The sequence below is a fragment of the Ictidomys tridecemlineatus genome, chromosome 5 (assembly GCF_052094955.1).
Source record: "Ictidomys tridecemlineatus isolate mIctTri1 chromosome 5, mIctTri1.hap1, whole genome shotgun sequence".
Taxonomy (NCBI): domain Eukaryota; kingdom Metazoa; phylum Chordata; class Mammalia; order Rodentia; family Sciuridae; genus Ictidomys; species Ictidomys tridecemlineatus.
The window spans coordinates 176905395-176921480 of NC_135481.1; the positions used below are offsets into that span (position 1 = coordinate 176905395).

At 56.1% G+C, this 16086-nt stretch overlaps 1 protein-coding gene across 1 annotated transcript in view; it reads left to right on the top strand.

Moving 5' to 3' along the window:
• Nucleotides 1-14357, top strand: part of Bpifb1 (BPI fold containing family B member 1) — a 31855-nt gene extending 17498 nt beyond the window's left edge. Inside the window, exons 7-16 of the mRNA XM_078051627.1 lie at nucleotides 3039-3102; nucleotides 4569-4654; nucleotides 6014-6193; nucleotides 6963-7016; nucleotides 7249-7407; nucleotides 9636-9703; nucleotides 10417-10462; nucleotides 11360-11423; nucleotides 12313-12389; nucleotides 14221-14357. Coding sequence (XP_077907753.1) covers nucleotides 3039-3102; nucleotides 4569-4654; nucleotides 6014-6193; nucleotides 6963-7016; nucleotides 7249-7407; nucleotides 9636-9703; nucleotides 10417-10462; nucleotides 11360-11423; nucleotides 12313-12389; nucleotides 14221-14274 — 852 coding nt within the window. The 3' untranslated portion in view covers nucleotides 14275-14357. The remainder of the gene's footprint in view (nucleotides 1-3038; nucleotides 3103-4568; nucleotides 4655-6013; nucleotides 6194-6962; nucleotides 7017-7248; nucleotides 7408-9635; nucleotides 9704-10416; nucleotides 10463-11359; nucleotides 11424-12312; nucleotides 12390-14220) is intronic.
• Nucleotides 14358-16086: the final 1729 nt, after the last annotated feature.

Here is a 16086-nt window from a genome sequence, read left to right on the forward strand (position 1 = left end):
AGATTAAACCCAGGGCACTCAACCACTGGAGACTAAACCCAAGCCACATCCCCAAGCCCTTTGTATTTATTTACACAGGGTCTTGCTGAGTTGCTTAGGGCCTTGCTAAGTTGCTGAGGCTGGCTTTGAACTCGCGAACCTCCTGCCTCAGCCTCCCGAGCCGCTGGGCTTACAGGTGTGCACCGCACCCGGCTCAATTCATTTTAACATAAATTTTTATTTTAAGTTTATATAATTGAATTTTAAAGAATGCCTGGGTTCAGCACCCACCTCAAAAATTCCTGAAAATTTAACAACTTGTCCTTAAACGTCCTTGCCAGCTCTAGCATGCCACTGTCATGCACCAATCTGGGTGAGTCAACCAGGTCCTGTTGGAGTTCTTTTTCTGAGTCAGTAAGCATAGGGGACTTTCATTTGCCATGCCCCTGATGTGTCACAGTTAAAATGAAATTTTGTAAATTGGATTCATCACATTCCCAGTGATTTCTGCTGTGAATGCCTAGATTCGGTCATGATGGTGGGTCACCCTCAGGGGGCCAAACACCTTGGCAACCAGTTGATTTTTTTTTTATAAGACCTTTTTAATTGAAAAGATGGTATAATAGCTAAGGTGATTTGGGGAGAGAAATACCCATAATCCTCCACTCTTGCCAGCCTCAGCAATTTAGTGAGACCCTAAGCAACTTGGCAAGACCCTGTCTTATAATAAAAAATTTAAAAGGGCTGGGGATGTGGCTCAGTGGTTAAGTGTCCCTGGGTTCAATCCCTGGTACCAAAGAAAGAAAGAAACAACCCTGGTTCTGCGAATGCAAGCTACTTTCTGCAGTACCTTATTGGAAGAGGGTGAGGAGGGAAAGAGGCAGGAGATGGGAGGTTTTGAACGCGAGTTAATATAAATGTGCAGCATCAAAGTCAAGGCCAAGGTCTGTTGTTGTTAGAATTTTGAGGCTCCTATTTGTTAGCAAAGGTACGTACCCAGGGAGGGTTTCAAAGGGAACGTGAAAGTGAATAATTTCATATGATTGTCTTTTCTTATGTGAGGTTTTTTTTTAAGCCCTTTATTTTTCTATGCAAAGGCAGGAATTCCTTTCCCCACACTCTATTTACTTATAGCTGTACATACTGGTGGGGTTTGATGGGAGGTATTTGTACCTGCCCACAGTACAACAATGTAATCTGCCCAGTATCAGTCCCCAGCAGGTCCCCATCTCTCCCCTCCTCCCACGCCCTGGTCCCTTTCCTCTCTTCCACTGATCTCCTATAGATTTTCAGGAGTTCCTCCGACCCCCACTTTTTTCCTTTCTCCTCTTGAGCTTCCACATATGGGAGAAAAACATGTGACCCTTGACCTTCTGAATTGGCTTATTTCACTTAACACAGTGGTTTCAAGTTCCATCCATGTTCCTGTAAATGACCTAATTTCATTTTGCTTTTTGGCTGAACAGAACCCCACTGCGCACATAGACCACATCTGCTTGACCCTTCCCCGACTCAGGGACACCTAGGCCGGTCCCTGTAAACCAGCTGCTGTAACCGCAGGTGGTGTGGACCACCAGAGCAGGCGACTTTGATTCTTTAGATGAATGCCAAGGAGTGGGGTAGCTGGGGCCTAGGGTGGTTCCAGGGGCAGGAAATTCTTCAAGTGGGGCCCAGGTGCAAATTTTCTCCCAGCCTCCGGGGAAGGGGGGAAATGTAACTAATCCGGCATTATATTTTAAAATCCAAGAATATTTTCCTCAAATTTCCTATTTAATACCTAAAAACATAGAAAAGATGGCAAGAACTTGGAATTATAAAATGCTCTTTGCATGGGACCTGTCTGTGGCTCAGGGGAAAAGCCAAGTGTGGGAAACCTCCCGTTTATCACCATGGTTTCCCACGTAATTCGCTGGCTCTGCCATGAGGGTCCCGTCAAGATTTTCTTTGGCATGAAGGGAGAGGCTCGCAGTCAGCGGGTGAGTGCGTGGAGGGGCTCATCTGGAAAATGCAGAAGCCCTTTTCCATGTAGACTGGAGGCTCTCAGCCCTGCCTGCACCTCAGAGCCATCCGAAGGGTTAAATTTGGGGGGGTGACTGGCCCCGCCCCTATTCAGATGCAATTGGCTTGGTGGGACCCTGTGTCCTAGAGGACTCACATGAATTGTGGAATTATAGGAGAAAATGCAGAGGAGGCCAGAGACAGTGGATCCCCTGCTCTTCACGGGAAAGGTATCCCCAGATTACATGCTGGGAGTCTCTCAGCCGATTCCTCCTAGGTTCTGGGTTGGTAAAAGCAGACAGGAACAGGGAATAGTGATGCATAGAAAAAGTTGCACTGTGGGCTGGGAGAGGTGCACATGACTATACTCCCAGCAACTCAGGAGGCTGAGGCAGGAGGATTACAGGTGGAATGCGGCCTCAACAAGTAAGCAAGAATCTCACTGTCTCAAAAAAGACTGAGATGTAGCTCAGTGGTAAAGCACCCCTGGGTTAATCCCCAGTACCAAAAATAAAAGTAAGAAAGCCCTCAGTCAAAATGCACTCATTCCTGGAAAGTATTAAGAAATGATTAACTAGGACAATGGTACCTAAAATAAAATGACCTCAACAATCTTGGAGCACCATCCAGAAAACAGGATGCCTCGGGGCAGGAAACAGGCCTTTGGGTCCCACAAGCTGGCAAGTCAAATATCCAGCCCCCTTAAGCAGAATAGGAGAGGCAGGGGCCTCAACTTGGTCCCACCAACTCTCGCGCTGGTTCACACTGTCATGGGGGCTGAGCTGTTCCAGAAGGGACTTTCGAGGACTATTCTGTGAGTAACCAAATTGTTTACTTCCTTTAAGGAAAATCTGTGAATGAGACAAGGCGCTCTGGGAGGGGAGCTGGACTGCCAGGCACACCAAGACACAGGGCAAAGGTCACAACACTGCCAAGGGTCCCAGATGGCTCAGGGCCCTGCAGTGGATTCTGGGCAGCAGGGAAGGCCGGGGAGTGGAGAACCAGGTGGCTATGGGGCTGGGTTCTGCCTCCCGGCTGAAGGAGCCGTTTTGCTCTTACAGCTGTGTCCCGTGATCCAGGCAGCCTTCAAGGACATGTTCCAAGACTTCCTGAAGCTGGTGAAGGGTAGGTGCCCGGCTCCCTCCCCTAACTTTTCCCTGACCTAGGTGGGTGGCCTCCAGGCTCTGCCTTCACCAGGCCTCCCCAGGCCAACCGGTAGAGGACCAGCAGGGAGGAATCCATGACTCGGCAAGGTTCTAGGGAGGCCTGCGGGACCCCTGATGAACCCAAATTCGAATCTCTGCTCTTCCATGACCTTGGGGACCTCAGTCCTCCATCTGTAAAATGGAGCTTACATTCCCTACTTCATAGGACTGTAGGTGAGAATTAAAAGTTTACTGAAGGTTCCAGGAACATAGCAGGTGCCCGGCTTGGCACCCAGAGGGACTCACAAGTGCTGGCTGAGTGACAGATGGACGGGGCAGAGGAGAGGGGGCGAGTGGACAACACAGCGACCACCGTGTGCTACTAGAGAAGGGGAACAGGGAGGAGCCAAGACAGACACCAGGGAGGGCGGTCACCCCTCCTGCCCGAGAGCAGAGTTGGGGGGACGGGGGTTCTGCCCACCCCCATCCCGAAATCGGCCCCGCTCAGTCCCCGTGGGAGCGGGAATTGACAGGCAAGAAGAAAATTGTAGCACCTGGGATCTAAAGAGGCCCATTCAAGGGCGGCCAGGGAGCCCTGGGCGAGGAGATGGACCGGAGGCGCTTGACGCCAGAGGCCATCGGCTGAGGGACCGGCCGAGGACGGCTGCTCTCCCTCGGCCCGGAGTCGCCCCACTTCGCACACGAGGAAACCGAGGCTCAGAGCAATGAGGTCGTTTGTCCTGCCCCCAGGGGAAACCGGCGACAGGGGGGAGCTGGAACCCGATTCTTCCCATTGCCAGCGGGTGTGACTCCGTTTTGGTGGTCACTCTTTAGATCCCGCTTTACCCGGAGGACACGGGGCGGGGGCGGGGCGGGCGGGGCTGGGAGGGGAGGGGGCGGGGCGGGGCTGGGAGGGGCGGGGCGGGGCTCCGTGCAGGCGCGAAGCCTGGCGCCACGGGAAAGAAAACGGGAGGACAGACAGAGGGACCTTCAGAGGCGGGAAGAGACCGTTTCACCCGAGCTCAGACCCAAGTCTGTGTGGCTCCTGGCTCCCACGGTCAGAGTCAAGGTCAGGGATCCCAGGGGGCAGATGGGACGCCACCGCCACCTGGTGGCCATGTGGGGCATCCCGAGGCGAACGCCGGGGACCTGGTGTCCAGCTGCGCCCTGGACGGTGCTGGGTACAGTCCGGTGGGAGAGCGGAGAGTTCTAAGCAGCAGTTCAGGTTTGACATAAGACAGACAGGATCCAAAGCTGCTCCCAGGACGACCGGGCACTTCGTGTCGCTTCTCTGTGCCTTGTTTCCCCTTCTGTAAACGGCGGTAGTAACAGGACCCACCTCCTCAGGTGACCATGGGGATGACAGTTGACAGGTTTACAGGGTTAGCACTGGCACCGCACCCCGCCCAGGGCTCCCCCTCACAGATCTCTCTTCTCCCCGAGCAGTGCCCATCCCCCTGAGCCCGGGAGGCCTGCTGTTTGACCTTCTGTCTTCCAACATCAAGGGCAATGTCATCCAGCTCAACCTGCAGGTGAGCGTCAGGGAACCTCAGAATAAACCGGGACCTTACTGCTCTGCCCTGACCACCCAGGGTTAGACCGCTGGGGGAGAAGACCCTGCTCACTCTCAGGGCTCACGGCCTGGTTTAGAAGTCACAGCAGCCTGAACAGGATTCTGAGGGAGAGGACCAGGAGGGGAACCTAAGGACCAGACACAGAATATGCACCCAGGAGCACTCCCGAACCTGACCCTGAACAGTCCTGCCCATCTCGAAACCTCTGGCAACATTGAAACCAGAGCTCAGAGTAGAGAGGCATCCTGGAAGATCACACAGACCTAAGTTTCCCAGCTCCGTGACTTCCTGGCTGTGTGATATTGGGCAAGTTTCTTCACCTCTCTGAACCTCAGTTTCCTTAGCTGTAAAGGTAAATACTATTAGTCACTGAGGAGAGAATAAAATGAGACCACAGAGGACCTGACAGGAAGTTCCCAGTAACTGTCCTCTAAAAAAATAGAGCTGCACACCCATCTGGGGGTGGTCTCCCTGAAGGGTAAGGCTAACTGGGGTAAATCCGGAATAGTTCTGAGGAATCCTTTGGAGAATTGCAGCATCCAATATTTCCACCCATTTTGTTACAATTTTGAGTTATCCCCTCATTGAAAGGATTTGAGGTGTCTGAGAAGTTGAAATATGTGAAAAATAAGATATTCCAATTGAAAGGCATGGCACTACATGCTTAAAGTCCCAGCTACTTGGGAGGCTGAGGCAGGAGGATCACTTGAACCCCGTAGTTCAGGGCCAGCCTAGGCATAGAACAAGACCCCAACTCTTAAATTAAAACAAAATCCAGAGGTCATTCAGGTGGCATAGATATTGCCAGACCCCTGGCATAACTCAAGGCACTGAATTCCAAGCTAAGATTCCTGACAACAGATGCAAAAAGGGAAACAGGCTGAATGGTGTCTGAGTGCATTTTGTGTTGTGATAACAAGCACCTGAGACCGAATAATTTATAAACACTTTAAGTTTATTTTTACACATGGTCTGGAAACTGGGAAGTCCTAGAGCATGGTGTCAGCATCCAGCAAGGGCTTTCAAGCTTGCATCACTCCATGGAGGAAGGCAGAAGGGCAAGACAGCAAAAGCAACAGAGGGCCAAGTTCACTTCCATCACAGCCCGCGCTGGCGAAAACATCAGTAACCCATCAGTCGTGACCTAATCGCCTTGTAGGGCCCTGCCTCTCAATCCTGTTGTCCTGGAGATTGTTTCCGACACATGAACTTTGGGGGACACATTTGAGTCACAGCAGTGTCATTTCCTGCCAGATTGTCATTGGGCAAGCTGTGCAGTTCAGGTTCCCAACTCCCTCCTGCTCCGTGTCTTCTCAGGCCAAGCTGCTGGACTCCCAGAGCAAGGTGACCAAGTGGCTCAACGACTCTTCGGTGTCCCTGGTGATACCCCCCATGGACTGCGCCCCGTTCAGCTTCGTCATGAGGCAGGATGTCCTGAATGCGGTGGTGGCTGTTCTGCTCCCTCCAGATAAACTCACGGTCCTGTTGGACTACGTGGTAAGCCTGGGTGGGGACAGAGCTGGGGCCCCTGCTGCGGCAGCGTCTGCTGGAACTCAGGGGACATGAGGTGTGGTCGTATCCCTCCCTCTGACCTCCAGCTCCGAGCGGGAAACCTCTGTGACATGGGGCTCTGGCCTGGAGTCTGAAGCACGTATTTCCTCTACCAAAGAGTCCTGGGGGGCGAAGGGCACTGTAGCTCTGAGTGGTCCAGGGACGGTGGTTCTGCCGCTGTTCCCCACCATGTGACCTGTGGCGGACTTCCCTGACGGATCTGGCCCTCCTGGCCACCGAGCCCAGATGCCACCTTGAGATCAGCACAGAAGGCTGGAGCCCAGCCGTGGCCACCTCCTCGGCGGAGCTGCTGGGGAAGCCGAGGTCCAGAGGGAAAGGCTGGGCTGAGTTCTGGAGGGGACAGGTCCTGCTCTGCGGACAGAGGACACATACCAAGTCCTCAGGGTCCACGCTCAGGATTCGGGGCTGGGACAGTGAACAGAGGGTCAGTGGTCACTAGCGATCACATTTGTGGCTGCAGCAAGCACTGGAGTCACTTTTGTGCGTCTTCTGGGAGCGAGGAGCCCAGCCACCACCAACCACGGCCGGAAGGTCACCAGGGACCCCAGGCCCCAGGGCGGCTGACCCAGGGGATATTTTTGCACCACTGACAGTGGCCTGGGCCCAGGGATCACCCAGCTTCTGAGGGGTTCTGGGACAGCTTCCTCCCAGCAGTGGGGTGCAGCCCACCGCCCTGGCTTCCTCTCGCCCACAGCTCCCTGACCTGGCCAAGGAGCTGAAGTCGAGCATCAAGGAGATCAGCGAACAGGTGGGTCCCTCACACGGGCAGCCCCGTGGGTCTCGCTGCCAGGGGCTTCCAGAGATCACTGTCGTCTTTCACCACTGGGGACGCTCACGACAGACCCGGCCCCCGAGGGTTCTATCTAGTCAGGCCGTTAGGTCGAATGATCACACAGAGCTTCATCCCTGTGCACCTGAAGGGCGGGGGCTGGGGCCTCGAGAGGCCCTTGGAGGTCCCACGCTGTCCACTGTCCTTCCAGGCCGCAGAGATGCTGGACCGCACCCAGCTGGTGAAGTTCCAGACTCGGAAGACCCCCCAGCTGCTGCTGAGCCAGGACGGCGCCCAGGCAGTCCAGCTGATCGTGTTGGACCTGTTTCCCACCAATAAAGCCCAACGGCCGCTCTTCACCCTGGGCATCGTGAGTGTGGTTGTGTGTGGCACGGGTGGCAACCTGGGGCTCTCCTGTTCACCACTCTTGTCACCCGGAGGGGCAGCTCTGAACCAAGAGTCAGGAGCTTTGGGGACCCAACTCTGACCTTGTGACTTTATTAGTCAGGGATCTTTGGACAGAAACTCGACTCACATGCACAAAAAAGAGTTGTATTCAACTCATATAACTGAAAGGTCCAGAAGGGATTGGCTTCGGGAATAGCTGGATCCAGGTGCTCAAACAATTTCATCTTCATCTGTGCTGCCTCCAGCCTCAGGCAGACTGTCTGCTCCTGGAAACACCCCCAGCTGCCTCAGGCCCCTATCAACTTCCCAGTCCCAGCAGGAGGAATTTCTCTTTCCCAGTAGCTCCAGCAAATGTCTCAGGGATGAGTCTCATTGGCTGAGCATAGGTCATGTGCCTGTGGAATCTGGAAAATGAAATATGGAAATTTTCTGACATGGAGCACACACCTGCTGGGGATTGGAAGTTGACTCCATCTACACCGCATGGAGAGAGAGAAGGATAAGTCCTCTCCCGATGTCTAAACGGGAGTAAATGATCTCCAAGGAAGTTCTATTTTTTTTTTTTTTTTCTGGTACCGGGGATTGAACTCAGGGTCACTCACCCACTGAGCCACATCCCCAGCCCTACTTTGTATTTTATTTAGAGACAGGGTCTCACTGAGTAGCTTAGTGCCTCACTGTTGCTGGGGCCGGCTTTGAACCCGTGACCCTCCAGCCTCAGCCTCCTGAGCCGCTGGGATTACAGGTGTGCACACTGGGCCCGGCTCCAAGGAAGTTCTTAACTGATGTCGTCAGCAGCCCCAGCAGTTCAGATCTCAGACACCTCATATTGGCACGTGGGGGCGCTGGGGGGGACGTGGGGTGGGGATCATGGAAGGACAAGCCTAGCAGGAGGCCCCAGGAGCAGGTGATTTATTGAAAGAAGCAGATCAGGGCAGGGGAGGGTCTGAGCAAAGATGAGTCTCAGCTGGAGAGTCCACGGCTTGACCCCAGAAGGGGCATGGATGGCAGCACGCTGAGTCCCCCTGAGGCCAGAAGGCAGCCTTTCTCACCCGTCATCAGTCACCATTGGCCACCAGCCCAGGGGCAGGGGTCACAGAGCCTCCCAGCAAGGCAGCTCCATTCAAGCAAGGGAAATGCCCCAGGGAAGGGACAGCTGTGACCTATAGTGGCCAACACCGGGGGGCAGCGGAGGTCGGAGATGAGGCAGAACTCATGGCTGGCGCTGGGCAGCGGAGACCTGAGCCCAGCTTCACAAGGAGCCGGCCAGCGCCTGGTTGTTAAAGGAGTGACACTGTCCTTACAGCTGGGTCTCCCGCACAGCCTGCAGTTAGCCCGTGTCAGTGTCACTGGAAAGTCCAGAAGCGAGGCCAGTCCCAGATGTGCATCTGCCGGGCGCCATGGCGCACACCTGTGATCCCAGTGGCTCTGGAGGCTGAGGCAGGAGGATCTCAAACTCAAAGCCAGCCTCAGCCTTTAGTGAGGCCCTCAGCAACTTGGCAAGACCCTGTCTCAAAATAAAAAATGAAAAGGGCTGGGATGGGGCTCAGTGGTTACACGTCCCTGGGTTCAATCCCTGGTACAAAAAATAGAGAGATGGGCATCAACTTGACCCCTGGCCTGGGGTGGCCTGAAGGCAAGGGGTAGCCCAGGTCTTTGTGAAGGTCCAGGATGCGTGCCCCTAGGCCACTATGCCCGACCTGTGGACCACTCATTCCTGGGCCCCGGGCTCAAGTGGATGCAGGCCTGGGCCCCGTACTGGGGCTAGCGTGGCTTCTGGACAGTCCAGTGACACTAACCTTGGCTAACAGGCAGCAGGGCCTTCCTGGTCCTGTCTGTCCCCAGTTTCCTCGCCTGTGCCGTAGGGAACAGCAGGCCCAGGCAGGGTGACAGGATCAGAGGAGAGAGAAACCAAGACCCTCAAGCTTTGCTGACACTGAGCGGGGGCCCGTGCTCATCTTCGCCGTCATCCCTGGGACGCGCTGTGTTGTCATCTATTGGGTGGGGACAGCAGAGACAAGTACTGTCCCGTTTCACAGATGTGGAAAGTGAGGCCCAGAGAGGGCAAACTCTCTCCCGAGGGGCCAGCCGCTGAGGTCCAGACCAGGTGTGCTGGACCCCAGAGCCTCCTCGGGTCCCCCCACCCCACACCCTCTTCAGAGGGACAGAGCGTGGCTTCTCTTGTTGCAGGAAGCGAAATCAGAAGCTCAGTTTTACACCGAAGGTGACCAACTTGTGCTCAGCTTTAATGACATCAGGTGAGGTGCATCGCCGCGGAGCTCCTACAGCCGAAATGAGCGCTTCCCCCACCCCGACCGTGGGCCTGAGTGCCCAGAGGTGGAGCTCAGTGGGTGCTGCCCAGGCTGGGCGGCGAGTGCCTTGCTGGATCTCCTGCCACCGACCACTGAATGCAGGGGACAGGGAAGGACAGGGAAGGGCCTCCCAGCAGCCTCGGGGTGAGCCGGCCCTGCTCAGGATCGGCCTGCGGGGCACCATCCCCAGGCCTCGGGCAGCCCAGACTGGACACCTCCAAGACAGCAGCAGTGACAGCCCTTGGAGCCCAGCACAGAAGTGCCTCTGTGCCCCTGCAGTTGTCCCCCGTCCCACCACCCTCCTCTGCCCTAGAGCAAGTTCAGGGTCGTGCACTGGAGCCTCGCAGGATAAACCAGGCTCGGGGCGAGGTGTGATCAGTCCCCACGAGGCTGGAGTTTGTAAATTTGCTGTAACATAGACGTCAGACCACTTGGCCGCGCTGGGCTTGCCCTCCCTCCACAGCCACAACCCTGAACGGGGAGCAAGGGGACCTTCTAGGATGGCCTGGGCTCCCCTGTGGGGCTCTTGTGTGTATCCTGGAGCGGCACCTGCCACTGAGGCCTGCGCCGTGCCTGGTACACAGCAGGTGCTCAGTAAGTAGCCGGTGGCCGCACGGCTGGGGTTCCCGGGGCCACCTCACGGGCATCTTTTGTTGCAGCATCGAGCGGATGCAACTGATGAACTCGGACATTAAACTATTCAACGTAAGTATCCACAGTCGTCCCCACGGCCACAGGGGCTCCCACCAGAATGGCCCGTTCTGCAAAGAGACATTGCCCAGGACTAGCTTCAGATGAGACCCCAACAGCTCGGTACCTGCGGGTCACCTACCCAAGCCCCCAGCTCTGTGGGCACTGGCTGGGCATCTGCTGTGTCGGCCTCAAACCCTGCCGGACCCACCCCAGGAACCAGGGCAGCCCCTTCTCTCGGACCCCGTTTGCCGTCGGGGTCCAGCTGCACGAGCGATCTCGCACTCGCGGAATCTTCTCTGATGTTTTCTCTGATCTTTATGTTTTTTTGTTGTTTGTTTGTTTTTGTTTTTTGGTACCAGGGATCGAACTCAGGGGCACTTGGCCACTGAGCCCCATCCCCAGCCCTATTTTGTGTTTTATTTAGAGACAGGGTCTCACTGAGTTGCTAGGCCCCTCGCTGTTGCTGAGGCTGGCTTTGAACTCACCATCCTCCCGTCTCAGCCTCCTGAGCCCCTGGGATTACAGCCTGGGCCACTGCCCCTGGCTGTTTTGGTTTTTAATCAATATTTTAAAACAAAGACATTTCTATGCGCCCGTGGGGCTCTGAATTCCCTAGAAGTTAGGAACGCAGGCAAGGCAGGGCCAGGTTCCCTTGGAGCATCTGATAGAGCGGTGGATGGAGCCCCGGGTGGGGTGCACCTGGCCCTCCACCTGCGGGGACCCTGGGCGGCCGAGTCCTTCCTCGTCCCGTCTGTGCAGCCGCGGCATCCTCTGCAGCTCAGACTCGCAGGGGACCTGAGATTCCAGGGTCTCTGGCTCTGCCCTCACCCTGGGGCTGACCTGCACCCACCGGAATGGCCAGGAGGACCTAGGGCTCAGCCGGGGTGACGGGTCCCTTCTCTCTCGCAGCCTGAGCTTCTCAAAGGCATTGTCACCAAGATCCTCAACTCTGCACTGCTGATAACCGAGAACGGTGCGTCCCTCTGCCGCCTACTCCCCTCTCCTGTGTCCTCACCCGGGGTCCCTTTCCTCCATCTCCCACCACCTTCAGGTCCCAGTTCAAATCCCACCTCAGCCGCCCAGCCCCGCCCTTCACTGGAGCCAGTACCGGGGCGCAGGGACGGGCCTCGCAGGGCGAGCGGCACACCCAGGTCCTGGAGCAGACTCGAGGGGCAGCAGGCCTGGGTCAAGTCCTAGCCCCTCGTGCCGGCTGCCTGGTCTCGGACAGGCTGCTCGGTTCTCCTGGGCCTCAGTCCCTGCACCGGTGCCATGGGAGAGTCAGAGCAGCTCCCGAGGCACCAACAGGACCATGCGTGTCGGGCAGCGGGGCCGGTTCACTGCTCGGCCTTCCCTAGCATCGCTGCTGCTGGGGCCATAGCTACGTCACCAGCAGGGGTAGCGGGAGAAAATGACCCCATGCCCCACGTTGAGTGGGTGGGAGAGTAGGTGACCTAAACCAGCGTCACCATTTTAATGTCACTCTTTTTTTTTTTTTTTTTTTTTTGCACCAGGGACTGAACCCAGGGGTGCCTGACCACTCTCTGAGCCACACCCCCGGCCCTCTTTATTTTTATTTTGAGACAGGGTCTTGCTGAGTTGCATAGGGCCTCACTAAGTTGCTAAGGCTGGCCCCCAGCTTTCGATCCTCCTGCCTCAGCCTCCAGGCCTCTGGGGTTACAGGCGCGCACCAGCTTTAACTTCACCTTATTAGCCGTGGATGAGGGAGCCCATGAGGGTTCTTGAGCAGGAGGAGGGAGGATGTGAGGGGCTCACTTTGGGGCAACCGGAAGCTGGTGCCAGAGCCTGCTTGGCACTGCCAGGCCCACCCGTGCCCCGGCCTCTGACCACATTTATTGTTCCAGGCAAATTAAGAACTGGGATCCCCATGTTGATACCGAAGGCCTTGGGATACGGGTCAGTGACGCCGTGTGTGATCAAGGTGAGTGACACGGGACTGAGGGGCTGCCCTCCAGTCCCCGCCCCTCCCAGGGTCCCCCCTCTTCATCTACAGATTGTCATTATTCATCCACTGCTCAGCCGTCAGTCGTTTCCGAAGGCCCACCCCACGGCACAGCTGCCTGTGAGGGCCGAAGGCCCCGGAAATGAACCCACCCGCCCCCGTTTGTAGATAAACCCATAAATATCTCACATCAGGCCAAGTAGGGAAGGGCCAAGAAGGAAAGTAGAGCAGGCTCAGAGAAGAGCGTGAGGCCAAGGAGAGAGGCTGTTTTAGATGGGATGGTCAAGAGGAAGTGGGACAGTGAGCCCTCTGGGAAGCCAGGAGGAGCATCCTGTCAGAGTGGACAGTGTGTGCAAAGGCCCTGAGGCAGAAAGGTAAGGAAGGAGGCCCAGATGTGAGGCAGCATCCAGGGTGTGTAGACCACACACAACTCCTGTGGCCAAATGGGCTCAGCCCACGAGCATCAGGATGACGTCTGTCCTGTCCATGCTTCTGTCCCCAGGCTGTCAGCAAGGCCTGGTACACACTAGTTGTTCCAGAAATACCTGTGAGCAAGTGACTCTCCCTGGCATCATCTGGGAGATGGGCTGTCACAGCCCTTACCCCAAACGTCACCCTTCGGCACCTCTCCTCATAACCCCTGCCTTGGACCCCAACCTCTGTATGAGCCACAATCAGTGAGGTGACCCTTTCTGTTGGCCAGCCAGCTAGCAGGCTGCATGTATGCACTGATCACAACAGTGGACAAAACAGTCAGAAACCTTGGCTTCTCTGAGATTTGATCCCACTCTTGAGGGAAAAATGTTGAAAACAGAATCATTAGCACTTAAGAAAATCCAGAGAGGCCTTGTCCCCACCCCTTAGTGACAAAGTGTCCATCGTAGGGCTTCAGAGGTGCTTTGCACCAAACTCTGACTCTCATTGGCCCTGATTTGCCCAAAGCCGTTGACCAGGACCACTGAATTCGGGAGTCATTTAACCCTGGAGAAGCCACAGAGTTCAGTTCATTATTCACATTAATGTCCACATTTCCTGTCTTGCTCTGCCCGACCATTCCCAGCCAGCAGTACCTCGATTTCCTCTCTATATTTCACAATGTCATGTATCTTAAAATCTAGTAAGAAGAATGGTTATGATAAAATCTTGGATGCCAGGCGTGGTGGTGCACGCCTGTAATCCCAGCAACTCAGGAGGCTGAGGCAGGAGGATCACAAGCTTGAGGCCAACCTGGGCAACATAGTGAGGCCCTAAGCAACTTAGCTAGATCCTGTCTCAACATAAAACATAAAAAGGGCTGGGGATGGGGCTGGGCTGGGGCTCAGGGGAACAGTGCTCACCTGGCATGTGTGAGGCACTGGGTTCGATCCTCAGCACCACGTAAAAATGAATCAAGAAATTGTGTCCAACTACAACTAAAAAAATATTTATAAATAAATAAATAAAAGGCAGGGGATGTGGCTCAGTGGCTAAGTGTCCCTGGGTTCAATCCCTGGTACCAAAAGATAAAAAATAAATCGAGCTGCCTGACCCCAGTGGGTTCACAGCCAGAATCTACACTTTATAAAACTTCTTGGAGAGTTTTGGTGGCAGGCAGGGCTTGGGGACAGCGGTCCTACAAGACTCACTGCACGAGGACACATCCCCTGTGCGGAGACAGCTGTGCGACACAACTGTTCCCCTCTGGGGGGTTAGGGTCCTGACCCCCCACCCCGGGCCAGCAGTCACCTCATGGAGACAAAACCAGCCCCAACCTGGGGAGTGCGGGAGGTAAAAGTGAATCGCCGCCTTGACTCTTCCTCTCCAATCCCAGGACGCCCTGGTGCTCGCCCCGGCCACCTCCTGGGCCCTCCCTGTCTCCCAGTGAAGACGTGGATGGCCGTCGTCCAGCGCGGGCTGGTCCCCAGCTGGGAGTGTCCCTCTCCATGATCAATAAACACTTCTCTGTGATCCCTGCTGTCTGGAGTGTGACTGTCCCAACACAGGAGTCAGCCGTCCGAGCTACACCTGGGTGACGGTCAGGCATATCTGCCAGTCCGGGCAGCGCCTTAGCTGTGTCTGGGTGACATCAGTCCCCATGAGGATGGGTCAGCCGCCTTGACCACTCCCCGGGTTCAGGCGCTAGAAGGCCCCGTCTCCCCGCCTGCCCTCAACACATCTATGGTGGGCTTGTCTGGTGGGGACACACATTCTGTTGATCTTAGTGGCGTGGTGTGTCACGAGGCCCCAGAGGCAAGCGAACCAGGCTTCGAGTTCTGTTCTGGCCCCTCTTTGATCCTGAAATGTGGCTTGCCCTCTGTGAGCCTCAGTTTCCTTCTCTGTAAAATGGGGACAATCATAGTCCTGGCCTTGGAGGGTTGTGGTTCAGATTTAAATGAGAGAAAACAGTTGCACCAGGCACGGTGGCACTTGCCTGTAATCCCAGGGACTCGGGAGGCTGAGGCAGGAGGATCACAAGTAGGAGGCCAGCCCCAGCAACTTAGCGACACCCTGTCTCTAAGTAAAATATTGTAAAAGGGGGGGTGGCGCTGGGGTGTGGCTCAACTCCCAGTACCTTAAATAAAATGAATGAGAGCAAATAGTGCCAGGCCCACGGTAGGCACCAGACAGTGTCATCTGTGGGTGACGCCATCGTCACTGTTGTTACTGGCCTTGGGGTACGGGGCCTTATCACCAAGCCCCCTTCCCACTCAGGCAGTGGTGACTGCCATTGTCTCCTGGCCCCCCGAGGCCCCAGGAGGTTCAGGGCAGACAGTAGGGTACCCAGAGCGCTTCAGTTCCATGGGGGGCCTGACAGGCAGAGTGGCGCGCGTGGCCTTGGGGAACGGCGTGCCTGTTACTCAATCCCAGGACACACACACGAGAGGGCCGCTCAGCCCAGGGCAGCCGGCGAGGCTCTGTCCAGTCCCCACCATGGGCCAGGCCGACAGGCACACGGACGGCCAGGGCCGGTCCCATGCCAGCCCCCAGTGTGGGCCAGCCCTGAGCAGTCCCTGAGCACCAGGCCTGTGCCCAGACCCAGGTCCCCCAGCCCCGCCACCTTGGAGGACCCGGAGGACCTTGCTCAGACTCATCGCGACGTCCTGGTTTGGGTTTTTTGTTTTCTAAATCCTTTTAAATCTGGGTTTGAACCTCAAGGAGGCAGAGGTCCGTCTCCTGGTCTGGACAGGTCTTGTTGGCTCCCCGGGTCCTAGCAGATCCGTCCACCCAGGCGGGGGGCTGCCAAGGGCCTGGAGGAAGGGACAGGGTTCTTGTCTTTGGCCCCGTCTGGTCCAGTGAAGGGGCCTCTATTCCAGCCCAGAGGTGAGCAGCGCCACCCCACAGCCGAGCCAGGACGTGGGGGTCCTTCTCCAAGCAGCCATGGCCAAGGACCCCGGGGTCTGACCACCCACGTCCTCTGGGACTTGCTAGGGGCTGGTGGATAAATGACCCTGGCATCTCCAGGAGAGGGACCTTTTTTCTGTCTGGTCAAGGAACACAGCAGCCACCCATGAACCCCGAGGCAGGAGTCCCCAGATGGGGACTCCCAGGCCCCGTCACCTTCCTGGGCCTGGAGAGAGAGAACGCCCCCACTTCTGAGTCTCAGCAGCCGGAGCAAAGAGCAAACACCAAGTGACACTCGCACGTCCTCCTGCGTCACAGAGACCTGTCTCAGACAAGACCCCTGGTGACGAGGTGG